The sequence below is a fragment of the Mus caroli genome, chromosome 12, assembly GCF_900094665.2.
Source record: "Mus caroli chromosome 12, CAROLI_EIJ_v1.1, whole genome shotgun sequence".
Lineage (NCBI taxonomy): Eukaryota > Metazoa > Chordata > Mammalia > Rodentia > Muridae > Mus > Mus caroli.
Window position 1 is genome coordinate 97,455,687 of NC_034581.1, and position 18,450 is coordinate 97,474,136.

General features: G+C 39.7%; 2 protein-coding genes across 4 annotated transcripts in view; one reads left to right on the plus strand and one right to left on the minus strand.

Moving 5' to 3' along the window:
* The first annotated feature begins 8,898 nt into the window (after positions 1-8,898).
* Positions 8,899-9,917, plus strand: LOC110306955 (olfactory receptor 1468-like). Of its 2 annotated transcripts, XM_021179133.1 has the most exons (2): positions 8,899-9,822; positions 9,861-9,917. In XM_021179133.1, exons 1-2 carry the CDS (start codon positions 8,899-8,901, stop codon positions 9,915-9,917), a joined length of 981 nt encoding a protein of 326 aa, XP_021034792.1. The 2 variants fall into 2 exon arrangements, with proteins under 2 accessions (XP_021034792.1, XP_021034793.1); XM_021179134.1 differs by lacking the exon at positions 9,861-9,917 and having other exon boundaries at positions 8,899-9,837.
* A 6,017-nt stretch (positions 9,918-15,934) lies between these two features.
* Positions 15,935-18,450, minus strand: part of Btbd7 (BTB domain containing 7) — an 84,968-nt gene continuing 82,452 nt past the window's right edge. For both annotated transcript variants that reach the window (XM_029484385.1, XM_029484386.1), the window contains exon 12: positions 15,935-16,428. In XM_029484385.1, the coding sequence (XP_029340245.1) occupies positions 15,935-16,428 (494 nt within the window). The remainder of the gene's footprint in view (positions 16,429-18,450) is intronic.

Consider the following 18,450-nt stretch of genomic DNA (forward strand, 5'->3'; position numbering starts at 1 on the left):
GGTAGGGAAGTGGGGGGAGGGTATGGGGGACTTTTGGGATAGCATTGGAAATGTAATTGAGGAAAATACGTAATAAAAATATTAAAAATTAAAAAAAAAACAAAACAAAACAACAACAACAACAAAAAACCAAGGACATCATGAATTTTACAGGGAAATGAATGGAACTAGAAAATATCATCCTGAGTGTGGTAACCAGACCCAAAAGAACATGCATGGTTTTACTCACTGATATTGTACATTGGCCAATAAAATTCAGAATACTCATAATAAAACTCACAGAATGTAGAAACCTTAATAAGAAGGAAGGCCCAAGTGTGGATACTTCAATCCTGCTTAGAAGAGGGGACAAAATAATCATTGGTGCAAAGGGAGGGAATATCTGGGTTGGAAAGGGGAGAAGGAGGGGAAAGGGAAGGGCAAGGTCAGGTATGGAAGAAGATATGATAGAAGCCTAGAGGGCCAGAAGAATGAGTGGAAATATGCAGCAGTGTGGGATCAGGGGTGGGGGAACCTCTAAAAGTCACAGAGACCTAGGATGTCAAAAGCTCCCAGGACTATACGAGGATGACCTTAGCTGAGATGCCCAACAGTGGGTAGATGGAATTTTAAGAGACTACCTCCAGTAGATAGACATGGCCCCAGATGGGACAGGGGACACCCAACAATCTTCAAAAATTTGACATAAAATTGTTCCTGTCTAAAGAAAATACAGTGAGGAAAAATGGAGCAGGGGATGAAGAGGATGGCAAGACCACAGGAAGACTAACAATATTAACTAACCTGGACCCCTCAGAGCTCCCACATAATAAGCCACCACTAAAGAGTATACATGCCTGATCTCTGGCCGTATATCTACATATATCACTAGTATATATGTAGCAGAAGACTGCTTTGTTTGTCCTCAGTAGGAGAAGGTGTGCCTAATCAATCATGTAGAGACTTGATGGCCTAAGGAACAGGGATTCTGGGGTAGGGTGAGGTGAAGGTTTTTGGGATGGTGACAAGGGTGTGTGTGTGTGTGGGGGGGAGAATCTCAGAGGCAATGAGAAGGGGGATGGGCTTTTGAACTCTGGGAAGGGGCACTAATAAGGGGAGTGACATTTGGTATGTAAATTAATAAAATAATTTAATAGAAAATAAAATTTTAAAATAAAGGAAGAAAATATGTTTCATTTATACAATGGAATACTATTTAGCCATTAAAAACAAGGACATCATGACAATTGCAGGCAAATGGATGGAAGTAGAAAACATTCTGAGTGAGGGAACCTAGATCTAAAGGACATGCATAGTATGTACTCACTTATTAGTGGATATCAGTCATAACATACAGTATATCTATGCTACAATCCATAGACCCAAAGAATCTAAGTAACAATGAAGACCCAAGGAAGGAAGCTCGAATCTAACTCAGAATAGGAAATAAAATATTCAGTGGAGGTGGATGGATGGATGGAATGTGTAGAAGGAATGGGGAAGGGAGATGGGGTTGGTAAAAGATCAGGGGTTCAGGAAAAGCCAGTGAGAGAATGAATGGGAATTAGGGTGGAAGAAGGCTTAGAATATGGCAGATGCCAGAGAACTGAGATAGGAGATACTCCAGGGAGAGTATAAGGGTGACTCTTGGTGAAACTCCTTATAGTGGGGTATATGAAACCTGAAGTGGCCACCTATTATAGACAGGAAGGACTCCCAGGGGAGGGATAACAACACCAACTCACCCACAATGCAGTGTAGAGTTTACAATTTATTGCTAACTGTTAAAGTGTTTCTATTTAAATGGGGATTTTTTTTTTACATTTGATCATAAAGAAATTTGTATAATTTTAAGCAGCATACAACAAATGTTCTTTGGCCACTTTCATACATCACGACAGGTATTTGTCTTATCATGACAGATATTGGAAAGATATGAATGATTATAAACAACGAAACCCGAAATTTGTTCTACCTACAAAAAGTGTAGGGACAAAGAAAGAGCAGAGACTGAGGGAATGGCCAACAAATGTCTGGCTGAACTGGAGATCCATTCCATGGTCAAGAACCAATCCCTGATACTATTAATGATACTCTTTTATGCTTGTAGACAGGAGCCTAACATAACTGTCCTCTGAGAGACTCCACCCAGCAGTTGACTGAAACAGACTTGGAAATCCATAGCCAAATATTAGATGGAACTCAGAAAGTCTTGTGGAAGAGTTAGGGGATGGATTAAGGAAACCAGAGGTTAGAGGTTACTCCAAAGAATCAAAGAATATTGACCCCTGAGAGTTCCCAGAGACTGAACCACCAACTGATGATTGAGCATGGGCTGGACCTCAACACATATGTAGTGAGTATACAGTTTGGTCTTTATACAGGTTCCCCAATAACTGGAGCAGTTCTGTCTCCAAATCTGCTATCTTGTCTGGCCTGAGTGGAAGAGGATGCATCTAGTCCTGCAGTGACGTGTGTATGTGTCTGTGTGTGTGTGTGTGTATGTGTGTGTTGATGCCCAGGTATGGATCCTCCTTTTCTGAGAAACCTCCATAGGAAGATCATCAGTCTCAACTAACCCAGATCCTAGAGAGCTCCCAGAGACTAAGCCACTAACCAGGAGCATACATGGGGTGGACCATAAACCCTGGAACAAATATGGCAGAGGTCTGCCTGGTCAAACCTCAGTATGAGAGGATTCAGTTAATCTTTGAGAAATAAGAGGCCCCAAGGAAGGGGGCGGGCTGATGGTGGGAGCACCCTCTTGGAAGAGGAATAAGAGGGGAAACTGACAGGGGGGCAATAACTAGAATATAAATAAATAAATAAATAAATAAATAAATAAATAAATATCCACAATGAATTCAACCATCTTGTAGGCTAATATAAATAAAATATTTTTATTTAGAATTAGCTAAAAATTTAAATGGGAAAAATCTTATTTTGTTTTGTTTTTGTTTTGTTTTGTTTTGTTTTGAGACAGGGTTTCTCTGTATAACCCTGGCTGTCCTGGAACTCACTCTGTAGAGCAGGCTAGCCTCAAACTCAGAAATCTGCTGCCTCTGCCTCCCAAGTGCTGGGATCAAAGGAGTAAGCTACCACTGCCCGGCAAGAAAAATCTTTTAATGTAGAATTACCATATGACTAGGTACATAACTACAATAATTGAGTCAAAAAATGCTTATTTATTAATATTCACAGAAGCACTATTTAGCATTGTCAAAAGTGGAAAGAACCATCAGCAAATGATTATGTAAACATTCATATCATATCAGTACAATGACATATTATTTCACAATAAAAACATCAATTATTGGTACACAGGCATAGCTTGAAAACATTCAAATAGAAAGACACAGCCAGGAAGAGATTATATTCACATGAATAGGAAGAATAGAAAAACCTGTAAGAGCATAAAGTAGAATTGCCTGTAGATGGATAGAGGTGAGAGTATATGGGAATGGGCATAGGAATTCTTTGGGGGGGGGTAATGGGTTCTAAAATGCATTGTAGGCTCCTTGAATAACACTGAAAATACTAAGGCTATTTAATTATACATGTGCATATGTACACCACAGTTCATAGTGATTGAATTAGATCTTGGTCCTACCAAACAATGGCTTTTGTTTCTCATATCATCCAAAGCTCAGAGAGTAGATGACATCATTCTTTTGGGGGTAATTAATACCAAGTGAGTAGCAAGCAAAATGTGGTTTTTCTATGGAACTAGAGCAGGCAGCACTGTGTCTAACATCCTGAACCCATAATTAAATCTCACTTTTTCCACATTCAAAACAAAAGTAAATCATCTCTAAGAACTACGTAAAGGTTAGATCAATAAGGATCAAGATTCTCTGGGATTGAAAGTTTGTGATTTATTATTGTGTACAGAACTTTGTTTAACTGATAACTGCCATGTTCAGAAAGCTATCATGAAGGAATGAATTATGAATGCCACCTCTGACCTTGTGATAAATGGTTACACATTCAACATCGAATTATAAAATATTCACACATAGATGAAGAAGTTTTGGATAATGGTGGTAGTAGGCAGAATTAATGATTTCACGGGGAGGTAAGAAGGCAAAATGAGTGAACAGGTGTGGGAACATGGACTGTTTTCCTATGAGCTTGTGGAAGCTAAATATGACATCTGCTTGCCCTATTCCTGCCCCTTTCACATCTTTGCACAGACAGAATATTGTAAAATGAAATTTAAAAATTTAAAGAAGGCTGTCTCTCTGCCCTACATCCTCTTGCAGATAGTTATGTTGGATTGTGATGCTGTCCTTGGAAGCTTAGGAGCTGGGTGGTTTTCGACAAATCTCAATCTGATTAAAAACTACGGGTGGATAGGCTGGAGAGGGCTCAGAATTTAAAGGCTAGGCTCACAACCAAAAATTTAAAAACCATTCCTAGCTGTTTGTCTAAATTTTGTTCAGTGAGACACTTTAAGTTAATAACATTCAGAATAATTCCTGATAATATGAGGTGGTTTTCAGTCAACCTTCTTTACTTTTCTTACTAACAAAATGGCATCCAGTCATGAGAAGCCCTGTTCTGAACATGGAAGAAGTATGCTTTTCCATGCTTTTCGGCATTATTACTCCTGCAATTAATTAATTAATATTTTTGTTTGTTTTTCTTTAAATTCTACCATCTCCTAAGCATAGGAAATAGTGATTAATGAATATAATTGGTCTCCACTAGAGATCTCAGATGTAAATTGGCCCTAGAATGGTCCAGTATAATTACTATGTCCTTAATGAGTTATACAGGATCTGCACCCCTCTGGGATGTTGGGCACTTAAGGTCCAGGGATGGCAGCAGAAGGCAGTAAGTAGGGATGGTGCAGATAGGTGATGTGTATAGAGCAACAGCAGCTATTTTTTTTTGTCTGCAAATAAAATAAAAGTGATCATGAGCATGAACCAGAAATTATGATTCAGATTCATCAGTGTTGGATACATTCAGGAAAATAATCTGGTATCTTGCAATCAATTGGAATTTCTGTTTTATGAAAGATAGGTTTTCAGGTATGATTCATATCTTTTTTCTTAGTCATACTGTGATAGTATTTATTTCATAGCCATCATATAACCCGTTTCATATTGTCTTCATTACTATTACTCATTGTGGGTTTTTTCCAATTTCATAATATTTTAACACAAGAATTTACCAAGAGATGGAGTTCAGTTCTTTAGTGCTTAATGTTTGTTTACTATACTTTCACCTCTGGGGTCTGAAAAACTCTGAAATAGTGTCTTATTTAAAATGATGATTAATTTTATCTGTACAAATTTACAAATAGCTGAGTCACTGCTATTGTATGTGATTGTTCCTATTACAGTTCATCAAGAATGATACTAATTATCTGGGTGTTAATGTAAATCTACAATGAAAGCTACTCAATCAAACTGAGTTCTTTTACAGAATCCAAACAAATATGCAGGTCTGCCAAATGTTAGAAACATACCCTTTAGGTTTGTTATGTGGTGTTTAATTTGAGGATTACAGTCTTCATATATAGAGAATATAAGAAGTTAGTTGACTGATCAGTGATAATTGTGGGTGGTGACTTCTCAGATTCTCATCTTGGCATACATGCGTGCATAACACAAAAGCAGTATTCATTTACATGAGAGACAGAAAATGGGTATGTCATGGCAGTACTTGGGATGCAGAGGCAGTGAGAGCCACTTTTTAAATGGTGTATGTTTTTTGTCCTACCTGGTTTATCCTCTGTAATGCTAAACCACAAAGTCTAAGTGTGTAATCTCTGAATTCAGCTGTATTAAAAAGCTGCCAGTCTGTGAAGGTGAAAGCAGTCATATTAGGTTGTAGCATTGTTGAGAAAGTTGTTTAGATCTCTTGCTGTTTCTTATGTCATGTCAGCTTAAAGACCTGTGATAGATTCCATAGCCAGTGATGTCCAGAATCACAGGATGGTGTGTGTGTGTGTGTGTGTGTGTGTGTGTGCATGCACTCATGTGTGTGCACTCCTACATGTCTTCCCATGCATGTGATTAGGATACAGACTGCCCAGTGTTAGAGACTGATCAGGCGAATATTTGAAGAACTATCTATAATGTTGGAGGCACTGAGAAGAGTGGTTATTACACACTTGTATCTCAGGCAGAAGATGAACATTTTTCATGTAACAAAGGTTCATCTACCAATTTCATTCATCATGACAGGTATTGGCCTTAGTTGGAAAATCTGAATGGTTGTAAACAACCACACAAAATGAAGACTTATGTGACCTTTTCTACTTATTGTTTACAATTAATGTGAATACAGATTAAACAGTGACCACATATTTAACTGTATGGGATAGGGATATAATGCTAGGAAGCAGAGCTGAAGGTATCACTTGGTATGGGAAAAAGTAAATTTAGTTGAGTATGTCATAAGCAATATCTCTGACCTATGAGTGAGGATGAAACAGATGAAGGGGAAACATGGAAGTAATAGGCAAGAGGAGGAGCAACTCTAAAATGAAGGAGTTGAAGAGTCCTAACCCCAGCATTGATGAAGAGAGATCCAAGAATCACTGTGAGACTATGGGGTGTGCCTCTGGCACCTGAGAGATAATGAAAGAGCATTTATGTCTTTGAAGGAGCTTTGAACTCATCCTCAGAGCAGTAGTGGTAATCTGAAAAAAATGTGATGGAACTTCTTTGTTAGAATATCACAGTGTAAATGAAACATGATGAAGAGAACGGTCAGGAGACATGAGAACATAATTGTTACTGAGTTAACCTCTATATTCCAGTAAAGAAAAGATGTGATCCTCATATATTGATATAAGCTTACAGAGAATAATTAATGAAATAGGAGAAGAATTTAGGGGATACTCTATATAATGTATGACAGCAGTTCAGGGTAAGAAAAAAAATAAATGGATTTAAGGAGAAAGAGAAATACCCCTCCATTGTTGGTGGGATTGCAAGTTGGTACAACCATTCTGGAAATCAGTCTGGTAGTTCCCCAGAAAATTGGACGTAGGATTAAATGAGGAAATAGCTATACCACTCCTGGGTATATACACAAACGTTGCCCCAACATATAAAAAAGACACCTCCTCTACTATGTTTGTAGCAGCCTTATTTATAATAGCCAGAAACTGGAAATTTCACAGATGTCCTTCAACAGAGGAATGGATATATTTACACAATAGAGTACTGCTCCAGTATAAAAAACAATGACTTCATGAAAATCATAGGCAAATGGATGGAACTAAAAAAATATCATCCTGAGTGAGGTTACCCAATCATAAGAGAACACCCAAGACATGAACCCACAGGTGGGTCGGTATAATTCCAAAAGCTTGGACTAACCAAGATACAATTCACAGACTAAATGAAACTCAAGAAGAAGAAAGACCAAAATGTGGATGCTTCTGTCCTTCTTAGAAGGCAGAACAAAATACTCACTGGAGGAAATACAGAGAAAAATTGCGGAACAAAAGCCATCCACCTCGGTAACCATCCCACATACAGCCCCCAAATGCAGACACTATTTTGGATGCCAAGAAATACATGGTGACAGGAGCCTGATGTAGCTGTTTCCTGAGAGGCTCTGCCAGAGCCTGCAAATACCAAGGCAGATGCCTGCAGCCAACCATTGGACAGAGCATGTTATTCCCAATAAAAGAGTTGGAAAAAGATTGAAGGAGCTGAAGGGGTTTGCAACCCCACAGGGAGAACAACAATATCAACCAACCAGAAACCCCAGAGCTCTCAGGGACTAAACAACCAACCAAAGGATACACATGGTAGGACTCATGGCTCCAGTTGCAAATGTAGCAGAGGATGGCCTTATCAGGCATCAATGGGAGGAGAGGCTCTTGGTCTTTTGAAGGCTTTATGACCCAGTGTAGGGGAATGCAAGGGCAGGGAGGCAGAAGTGGATGGGATAGTGAGTAGAGGGAGGGGTGATGGGATAGGGTGTTCTGCGAGGGGGAAAACCGGGAAAGGGGATAACATTTGAAATATAAATAAATAAATATCTTATAAAAAAGAAGACATGGAGGAACCCATGGCTCCAGCTGCATATGAAGCAGAGGATGGCCTTGATGAACATAAATGGGAGAAGAGGCCCTTGGTCCTGAAAAGGTTTAAGGACCCATTGTAGAGGAATTCCAGGACAGGGAAAGGGAGTGGGTGGGTTTATAAGCAGGGGGAATGGAGATGTGATATGGGGTTTTCAGAGGGGAAACAGGAATATCTAATAAAAAATGACTAAAGCAACAATGAAAAAAATCACTGATTTCTGATGAAAAACTTATTTTCGTTTACTGGCCTATGGGAAACCAAAAAAAGGTACAATAAGGAATGCTTTGGGAGACAATAAAATGAAAACATGACTTTCACTTGGGTCTTTTGAGGATCTGGTGCCTGTCATAAAATAATGGAATGGGGTTAATTAGTTTACAGTGGAGTAAAAATATCTATGTTACAAAGTCATTTCGGTCCAAGTTAGAAAGAACAATCTAATACAGAGAAGTATGCAAGTGTTTCTTGACATTCATATAATATTATGATGATAATGTTGATATAAATTCTTTAAGAACATCAATATACAAAATAACATAGAGCAAATTGCAAATGAACAGACAAAAGTCAACCAGGATGATCAGGTAGCAGGAGAGAGAAGCATTAATCCATTTTGTATCTCAGGAGAAACAGTGTACAAATATCTAGGAAAAAGGAGGAGATTCAAACCTAGTAGAGAGATGTTAAGAAAGAATATTAATGATTGTAGTGATTTCAGACATTTGGAGTTTTGAGGTTATAATTACTATGATGACTGTAAGATCCATTTTTATACAATATATTTTCTGAATTTATATTCTTTTTTTGTTTTGAATTTTCAGTGACATCGATAATTTTCTCATTGGAATATTGGAGAATAAGAATGATATTGAATAATCAGACGGCCATCTCTCAGTTCATCCTCCTGGGACTGCCCATTCCCCCAGAACAGAAGCAGCTGTTCTATGCTCTCTTCTTGGCTATGTACCTCACCTCTGTCCTGGGGAACCTCATCATCATCATCCTCATTCATCTGGACCCCCATCTCCACACACCCATGTACTTGTTTCTCAGCAACTTGTCATTCTCTGATCTCTGCTTTTCCTCTGTCACAATTCCCAAGTTGCTGCAGAACATGCAGAGCCAGGACACATCTATCACCTATGCCGGGTGTCTGACACAAATGTACTTTTTCATGGTTTTTGCAAACATGGAGAATGTTCTTCTTGTGGTCATGGCCTATGACCGCTATGTGGCCATCTGCTTCCCTCTTCATTACACTCGCATCATGAGCCCTAAGCTCTGTGTGTCTCTGGTAGTGCTCTCCTGGGTATTTACCATTCTGTATTCCATGTTACACACCCTACTCTTGGCAAGATTGTCATTCTGTGAGGACAATGTGATCCCCCACTTTTTCTGTGACATATCTGTTCTGCTCAAGTTAGCTTGCTCTGACACTTATATTAATGAACTAATGATATTTATCTTGGGAGGGCTTGATATTGTGATACCATTCATACTCATTGTTGTTTCCTATGTACAAATTGTCTGCTCCATTCTGAAGTTTTCAACTACACGGGGCATAGCCAAGGTCTTTTCCACCTGTGGCTCCCACCTGTCTGTGGTCTCACTGTTCTATGGGACAATTATTGGTGTCTACATATGCCCATCAGCTAATAACTCTACTGTAAAGGAGATTGTCATGGCCCTAATGTACACAGTGGTGACACCCATGCTGAATCCATTTATCTACAGTCTGAGAAACAGAGATATGAAAGAGGCCCTGATCAGAGTCCTATGTAAGAAGCAAATCTCCTTATAATGCCTATATTGGAGTTTTTAAACTTAAATTTATCTAATAATTATATCGATATTAATATTACAAATGTATTCTTAAAATAAGATACACTGAGTTATATTCCCATCTAAAAAAGGGAATTTTACAAGTAGTGTATTAAGGGACAGAGACCTGAGTGACTCAGGGATGTTATCCCAGTGCTGATTCTAGAAAAGCATTAAGTAATAGGCACTGTTTCATCAGAGCTCCATTAATTGAATTCTGTTTATTAATTTTAAAAGGTTTCTTTTCACACATAATACCACCAAGCCATATCATACAACCCCTTCTCCACTCCTTCTAGGTCCCCCTCCTCAGATATACTACTCCTTCATTTCTAATTCAGAAAAAAATTCTTCTAAGAGATGACAGCCAAACTTGACAAAGAGGATGCAACAATACCAGACCAAAGCCCCCATATTAAGCTGGACAAGACTAGTGAAATAGAAGAAAATTAGTCTTAAAAGCATACAAAAGTGTAAAAGTTAAACACATTGGTTATTGTCCCTCAAAAACATCAAGCTAAAAGATTTAAACTTTACTGAGAGGACCTGATGCAGACTCATATATTCCAAACTCCTGGCATTTCAGTCTTGTAATCCTATGTGAGCATTGCTTAGTTGATAGGATGGCCCATGTTCTCCTGGCTCCTCCACCTCTGATTCCTATAATCTTTCTTCCCCCTTTTCTGTGGCATTCTCTTTTCTTTGAGGGGAGGGATATGATGGAGACCTCTAAATTAAACACACACACACACACACACACACCACTCTGCATAATCTCTGGCTGTGTGTCCCTGCAACCACTTTAATATACTGCCAGATAAATCCTTTCTGATGATGACTGGACAAGGCACTGATCTAGAAGTATAACAGAATATCACTGAGCATCATTTAATGGATTTTTATGTTTTTTTTTTCCAGTCATGTTTGGATTTAACCTAGGAGCCTGAGCTGGTCCCTGGTTCCTGGTTATTCGGGCAGTGGAGCGAACATAGTTCCCCTTGTGAACTGAGCCTCAAGTTTAACCAAACATTGGTTGGTCACTCCCACAAGTTCTGCACTACCACTCCTCCAGCACATCTTGCAGGCAGGGCACATTGTAGGTGGAAATGTTCTTTTTGCTGGGTTGGTGTCACAGTTTCTTTTTCTGAAGACTGTAGAGTAACTTTTGCACTAAAGAGACTAAAATGTAGGAGACTTCCATCCCTTGCTAACCTGATCTCTCTATGTTCAGTGATATGTATAGTTTGTTTGGTAATGTGGTCCAACTTTCAATTTTCAGAGAGCTAACCTCTGTCCTCGTATCAGCCTGGGTTGTTTAGGGATGTATGTAGGACCACCACACTCAATAACACAACTAAATGTAACCCACTACTGAGAAACTTTCCTTTCCAACAAAGATGTCCTGCTCAGACTCTGTACCCTCCATTACTAGCAGTCCTCCCTTGGGTCACCCTCATAGATTCCTGAAAGTTCTCAGTGCACCAGGTTCTCACCAGTCCACAAATATCTCAAACCTAATTCAAGCTGCCTCCCTCTACACACACACACACTTTCTCCATTTCTCCCCTGCAACCATATCCCTCCTACTTCTCTGTCTACATCTATATCCAGTCCACTCTCAGTGTATATTTTATTTCCCCTTCTCATGGAGATCCATGCTTCCTCAGTATAACCCTCCTCTTTACATAACCTCTCACGATCGGTAGATTGTAGTTTGATTATCACTTACTTAAGAGATAATGTACACATATAAATAAATGCATACCTTATTTATCTTTCTGGATCTGGATTACCTCACTGGGAATGATTTTTTTCCTGCTTTTGAGTGTGTTTATTTGATAGCTAGTAACATCACTTATTTCAAGGTCTCCAATTGAGAAACATGGCACTGTACTTCCTGTTCTCTACCCACCTATTGCTGTACTTCTGTTGTAACAATTTGGCAGACTCTGACTGGAACTGTGCTAAATAAAACGTGCCAGTCACTAATCCTGACAAGAGCCTAACAAGTGTCAACTTACAGATGATTATGCATTTTGAATTCTAACGAACTGTTTTAACCATCAGGAAGAATTGTAAAGACATGTCCATAGCACAACATGATCTGGATTTTATATATATACACTGTTCATGTACATCCACAAATACAATGCTTTCTTGTAGTAGAATAAGAATTGTGTAAATTCTAAAAACTTTAGCATGTTTTTTCCCATTCATCATTTTTATCAGTTTTTAAAATATTTTCTTTATTTACATTTCAAATGTTATCCCCTTTCCTGGTTTCCCCTCCAAAGATCTTCTATTCCCTCTTCCCTTCTCCTGCTCACCAACCTACCCACTACTGCTTCCTGGCCCTGGCATTACCCTCCACTGGGGCTTAGAGCCTTAAGAAGTCGAAGGGCCTTTCCTCCCATTGATTACTGACTAGGCCATCCTCTGCTGTATATGTAGCTGGAGCCATGAGTTCCATCATGTGTATTCTTTGGCTGGTGGCTTAGTCCATGGGAGCTCTGCGGTTACTGGTTAGTTCTTATTGTTGTTATTTCAATGGGGCTGCAAACCTTTTGCTCCTTGGGTACTTTCTCTAGCTCCTTCATTGTGGACCCTGTGCTCTGTCCAATGGATGGCTGTGAGCATTCACTTGTGTATTTGTCAGGAACTGGCAGAATCTCTCAGGAGACAACTATATCAGGGTCCTTTCAGCAAGCACTTGCTGGCATCTAAAATAGTGTCTGGGTTTTGTGATTGTTTATGGGATGGATCCCCAGGTGGGGCAGTCTCAGGATGGTCATTCCTTCAGTGTCTGTTCTGCACTTTACCTGTAAATTTCACGATGTCATTTTTAACAACTGAGAAATATTCCATTGTGTAAATATGCACTTCTTTATCCATTCTTTGATTCAGTGATGCCTATTTTACCAACTTTAAAATGAGTGTGATAGCTTCAAGTGTTCTTCATTTAGCATGATGTTGGATATAGGTTTTTAACTAATTAATTAATTAATTTCCTCATTCTATGATCTTTGAGTATAGAGTTGTTCAATTTCCATGAGTATTTAGGATTTTTGATGTTTCTGTTTTTGTTAAATTCCAGTTTAAATCCACTGTGGTCTGATAAGATACAAGATGTTATTTCAATTTTTTTCTTGTATCTGTTGAGGCTTACTTTGTGATCAACTATAGATCTAGTTTGGAGAATGTTCCATGAGGTGCTGAGTAGCAGTCATATTCTTTTGTGTTTGGGTGAAATGTTGTGTAGATATCTGTTAGATTCATTTGAGTGATAATGCCATTTAGTGTCATTATTTTTTTTATTTTTTAATTTTTAATTTTTTTTTTTGAGACAGGGCTTCTCTGTGTAGTTCTGGCTGCCCTACAACTCACTCTGGAGACCAGGTTGGCCTTGAAATCAGTACTTTGCCTACTTCTGCCACCCAAGTGCTGGGATTAAAGGCGTATGCCATTATATGCCCAGCTAGTTTCATTATTTCTTTATTTAGTTTTTGACTGGATGACCTGTTGATTGGAGAGGTTAGATCTTGAAGTCTTATACTAATAATGAGTGGGGTCATTAAGTAGTTTAAGTTCAGAATTTTTTTTTTCAATTGTGAGTACCCTTGTGTTTGGGGTATAGATGTTCAGAATTGGGAATACATCTTAGTAGATTTTTCTTTGATGAGGATGAAATATTCTTCTGTCTCCTTTAATTAATTTTGTTTGAATGCATATTAATAGGCATTAGAATGGTTAATCCAGCTTGCTTCTTGGGTCCGTTTGCTTGGAAAAAATTTTTCTAGCCCTCTGCTCTCAGGTAATTCATATCTTAAGTGCTGAGGTGTATTTCTTGTATGTAGCAGAATTATGTATCCTGTATTAGAATCCTTTTGTTAGTCTGTGTGTTTTTACTGGGGAATTGTGTCTATGATGTTGAGAGATATTAATGATCACTGATGGTTAATTCCTTTTGTTTGATGTAGTGTTTGTATGCTTCTCTTGTTTTGTTTTTGCTGTTATAGAGTTAATTATTTCCTGTTTCCTTGGGTGTAGTTATCCTTCTTGGGTTGGAATTTCCCTTCTAACATTTTTTTGTAGAGCTGAATTTCTCTATAGATATTGTTTAAATCTGGATTTGTCTTGAAATATCTTGTTTTCTTGATCTATGGAGGTTGAGAGGGTACATATATTTCTTCATGATCCTAAATTCAAGAATAAGTCTGGCAATAAACTATTTCTACAAAGGACCTTGTAGGCTTTTATGGCCTTTGTTGTTATGTCATCTAAATCTTTTCCCATGGGCCTAAGGGACAAGCAGAAGGCCTGTTCCTTGTTCTCCACAGCCTCATGACCATCTCTATTTCTCATTCCTGAGAACAACATCTGTTTCAATTATTATGGTCTGATTAGCTATGAGTAATGGGGGGAGAATGTTCCCCAGAAATAATGATTGAAAGTAGAGTAGTAAAGATAGCAGATCAGCTTCAAGGCAACAGCAAGTATCAGCATTCATGGTGGTCATAGAGATCTATGGCCTGATGATGCTCTAGGGGCAGGAACTGTGTCCCACCTCCCCTTATACAGCCACACTAATTCGGGAGGTAGCTCAGATTTCCTGGATATTTTGTGTAAGGAATTTTTTAGACTTAATATTTTCTTTGTTTGATATATCATCACATGCTATAGATTCAATCTTTTGGCTTCAAACTCCATTTTAGAAAACCTGACCTTAAATACTAATATATTTACATTGCAAAGTAAGAAAAAACAACCAAAATAAAACAGTCCTTAGCTCACACACTGCCCTTCCCAGGGAAGGGATCATGAATGAATCCACGTGGTCAGTGATTCAGTACACACCAAAACAGCATTTCCAGTGGAGTTCAAGTAGGACATGTATTGTTTTACTGAAAACAAAATCATTTTTTGTTGGTTAAAGCACTAGGCATTATACAACTTTGTAGAAGACACCAAAATGCAGAAATACTAGACAATAATAAGAAAAACGTATGATTACAAATACCAAATGACAGACATAAGACTGGAGCACTTTTTTCCCCCCACAAAATGCAAGACAACTAAACGCAGTCATTTCCCCCAGTATGGTGAATCACATGCAGAGCCAGGCACCCCATCGGTATGCCCTGTGTGTGTAACATCACCATCTCTGCTACTATTTTTTGTTTCATTTTGCTTTTTTGAGGCAGGGCTCATGTACCCAGCCTAATCTTGAATTTACTACGTAGTCTAAGATGACCTTGAACCTCTGATCAGCTGTCCCCAACGCCCACAGCTGAAATTCAAGCCATGCGTCCACACCAAGCCCAGCTCTACTGTTTCTAACACTAAAGTCTAATTTCCTTAGGCCCTGTGACTGAGTGAGTAACTCTACTCCAGAATCTACAGGGGTCCCAACAAAACACACACTAATTACACATACACTGGACACCTCCTTCCTGTTCTTCACTGAGTCAAAAAACATGGAGACCTGGACTTCTGCTGTGGGGAATGAAGACTGGCTTTCAAGACTTACAAAAAAGAATGACATCAGATTTATGGAGAATGAGCAGGAAGAGTTCTGAACTGAAACATCCACCAAAAAAGAGAGGAGTGTTTGATGTGCTGTTCTTTGGAATTTCTATAATTAAAAAATAAACACAACTATTTTGTAAGAAAATACATCTTAGTGTGCAACCCAATGCACATGGAAACTGGTAGATGATAGGTAAAATGCAAAAAGTATGAAAATACAGTCCTTTAAATGTAGCAATAAAGTTTAACACACTGTTATAAAATCAATACAAGTAAAATGTACAAGTGCAAAAAGTTAGTTATCTGTAAAGGAGAGAAAGTGCCAGCTTGCTTGCTCTTTAAGATGATCCCCACACAACTTTTAAACACAAAAGACGGATGCAGCATTCAAAACAACCCTCTTAGCATGCCATGTATAATAAACATATATACACACGAAAGCTAGAATAAAATGTGGAACTGAGCTGGCGTCCATAAACCTGTGAGTAAGCTGTTGGGTTACATCATAAGACAGGATGTTTCACATCTCAGGCACAGATTCAGAAGCTACTTCAGAGGGCAGACTTTTTGTAGAGGAAGTCTGGCTTGCTTGGCGACCTCCATCCTCTGCTAATGGAATCACTCCTTTCCAGATCTGCATTTCTCTGAGCTCCATGGCCCAGGGACTCGCTGTCTGTCAGTCGTCTACTGGATCGCTCTTCGAGAACTTCAGAGCTACACGCAGAATGGGAAGGAGTTCTGTTAGGTGTCAGTCCAAAAGTCAAGTCAGTTTCTACTGCAGTCCGTGCCCTGACATGGGCTGGACCATTACTAGCATTTTCTGAGGCTGNGGAAGGAAAGTCTGACCTCTGGGGAGGCTGCTCAACAACGTCCAGACGTATTGGCTCACTCTTCTGCTTGTGTAGATGCCCATCAGGAGAAAGTGGATATTCTCTCCTAGTATCTTCCTGCTTTTTAGGAGAGGTCTGACCAGGTAGGTAAGCTGACTTTAAGCCATTTGGTGATGCCTTATTGTGGCTGTACAAGTCTGGATCAAAGTATCTACCATGAGCAGGGGAAGGGGAACGTCTGCCAGGAGCAGGACTGGAAGGTCTGCAAGCAGCATTTGAGAAGTCATAGAGATCTGGGTATTCCTGCAGATTTTCTCTACCTTCTACTTTCTGCTCTAGTGTGGTTTTTTTCAGAGATGTGTGTGTATGTCTCCGTAGAATACATGACAGATGCTGGGGAGGTCCCGTTCCTGCTTCAGAAACTGTCTGGCATAATTCTGTGTCTGCAGCAAGCTCTGGGAGCCTCCTGTCCTTGAGTGACAGTGTAGACATCCCCATGGCGATATCGGGCATCAGGTCATTCAGCACAGGCTGTGGACACACTTGCTTCTCAGATATTATTGCTGCTGAAGCAGCAGCAGCAGCAGCAGCAGCAGTAGTAGTAGTAGTAGTAGTAGTAGTAGTAGTAGTAGTAGTAGTAGTAGTAGCAGCAGCAGCAGCAGCAGCAGCAGCAGCAGCAGCAGCAACCATCTCTCTCCCCAGGCCTGTGGTGTCGGTGCAGTCGGGAGGTGCTACTTTAACACCTGGCAAATAGACTGGGGGAGAGCCAGGTTTAGAAGCTGTTCTGGAGTGAAACAGTGAATGTTTACAGGGTAAGAAAATGAACGGGAAGGGTGGTGACTGGGAGGCCTTTGTTTCCAGCCTGCCTTGAGCTGGTTATGGATTGGAGTAGCTGGAGGGTGGTATGGAGGGGGCAGAGGGGATAAAGGTGGATGGAAGGCCTGAATATTGTGTATGGAAAAGACACTTGAGAACCTCTTCTCTATGTGTATGCACATAGCTAGGAATCACTTACACTCACTCTAAAACTATGCAGGCTAGGGAGCCTTCACAGCCCCTGCAGAAGTGAATTGCACACACTTTGAAGTAAATAGATTTCTATTGGGTATCAGCAACTCTGATTTCTCCTGAAACTGTAGTTTCTCTTACAATCTTTTCCTACTTTACCCTGTGGATATACACTCAGGAATGATCTGACATCTAAACCATCTTAACAATAGATAATCTCAGGGATGGGAACATGCCCATCTAGGTATTCCCCACAATCATTGCCACGGGTCTGGCTGCCTGACTAGTTAGCTCAGAGTCCAGGGAATGAGGCTGACCCTGGTAATGTGCAGTCTAAGCTTGCAGGCTTGAACAGGGCAGATAGAAAGATAGATATCTGCTGTAAGGTGGGCTCACATAACCTTTCAGGCTCTTGTTTTTGTTTTTGTTTTTGTTTTTCTTAAGATAGAAAACCACAGGACTCTGCTCATCTTTAAAAGTTATATCTTTTGAAGCACAGTCTCAGGTGGCAGAAGCAAAAGCAATTCCATCCTGTTCCTGCCTGTTTCTGGGACCTAATTGTTTGATGTGGTTTGAGATTGTTCCAGATCAGACTGTACTGTGCTGGTGCTGCAGAGAAGCAAGTACATCAATTCTTTCTCACCTTTGATAGGTTTTGGTTTTAACATTTTAGAACCATTGATCACACACTTTTTTTTTTAATTAGGATTTTCTTCATTTACATTTCCAGTGCTATCCCAAAAGTCCCCATACCCTCCCACCCCACTTCCCTACCCACCTACTCTCACTTCTTGGCCCTAACATTCCCCTATACTGAGGCATATAAAGTTGGCATGACCAATGGGCCTCTCTTTCCACTGAGGGCCGACTAGGTCATCTTCTGATACATATGCAGCTAGAGACACGAGCTCTGGGGTACTGGTTAGTTCATATTGTTGTTCCACCTATAGGGTCGCAGACCCCTTTAGCTCCTTGAGTACTTTCTCTAGCTATTCCATTGGGGGCCCTGTGTTCCATCCAATAGCTGACTGTGAGCATCCATTTCTGTGTTTGCCAGGCACTGGCATTGCCTCACAAGAGACAGCTATATCAGGGTCCTTTCAGCAAAATCTTGCTGGTGTATGCAATGGTGTCAGCGTTTGAGGCTGATTATGGGATGGATCTCCAGGTGCAGCAGTTTCTAGATGGTCCATCCTTTCCTCTCAGCTCCAAACTTTGTCTCTGTAACT

Excerpts from the sequence above, each read along its gene's own strand:
- LOC110306955 (XM_021179133.1), top strand. The coding sequence starts at position 8,899 with ATGATATTGAATAATCAGACGGCCATCTCTCAGTTCATCCTCCTGGGA. Across the intron at positions 9,823-9,860 it reads TCAGAGTCCTATGTAAGAAG|TTAAATTTATCTAATAATTA; the intron begins CAAATCTCCTTA and ends GAGTTTTTAAAC.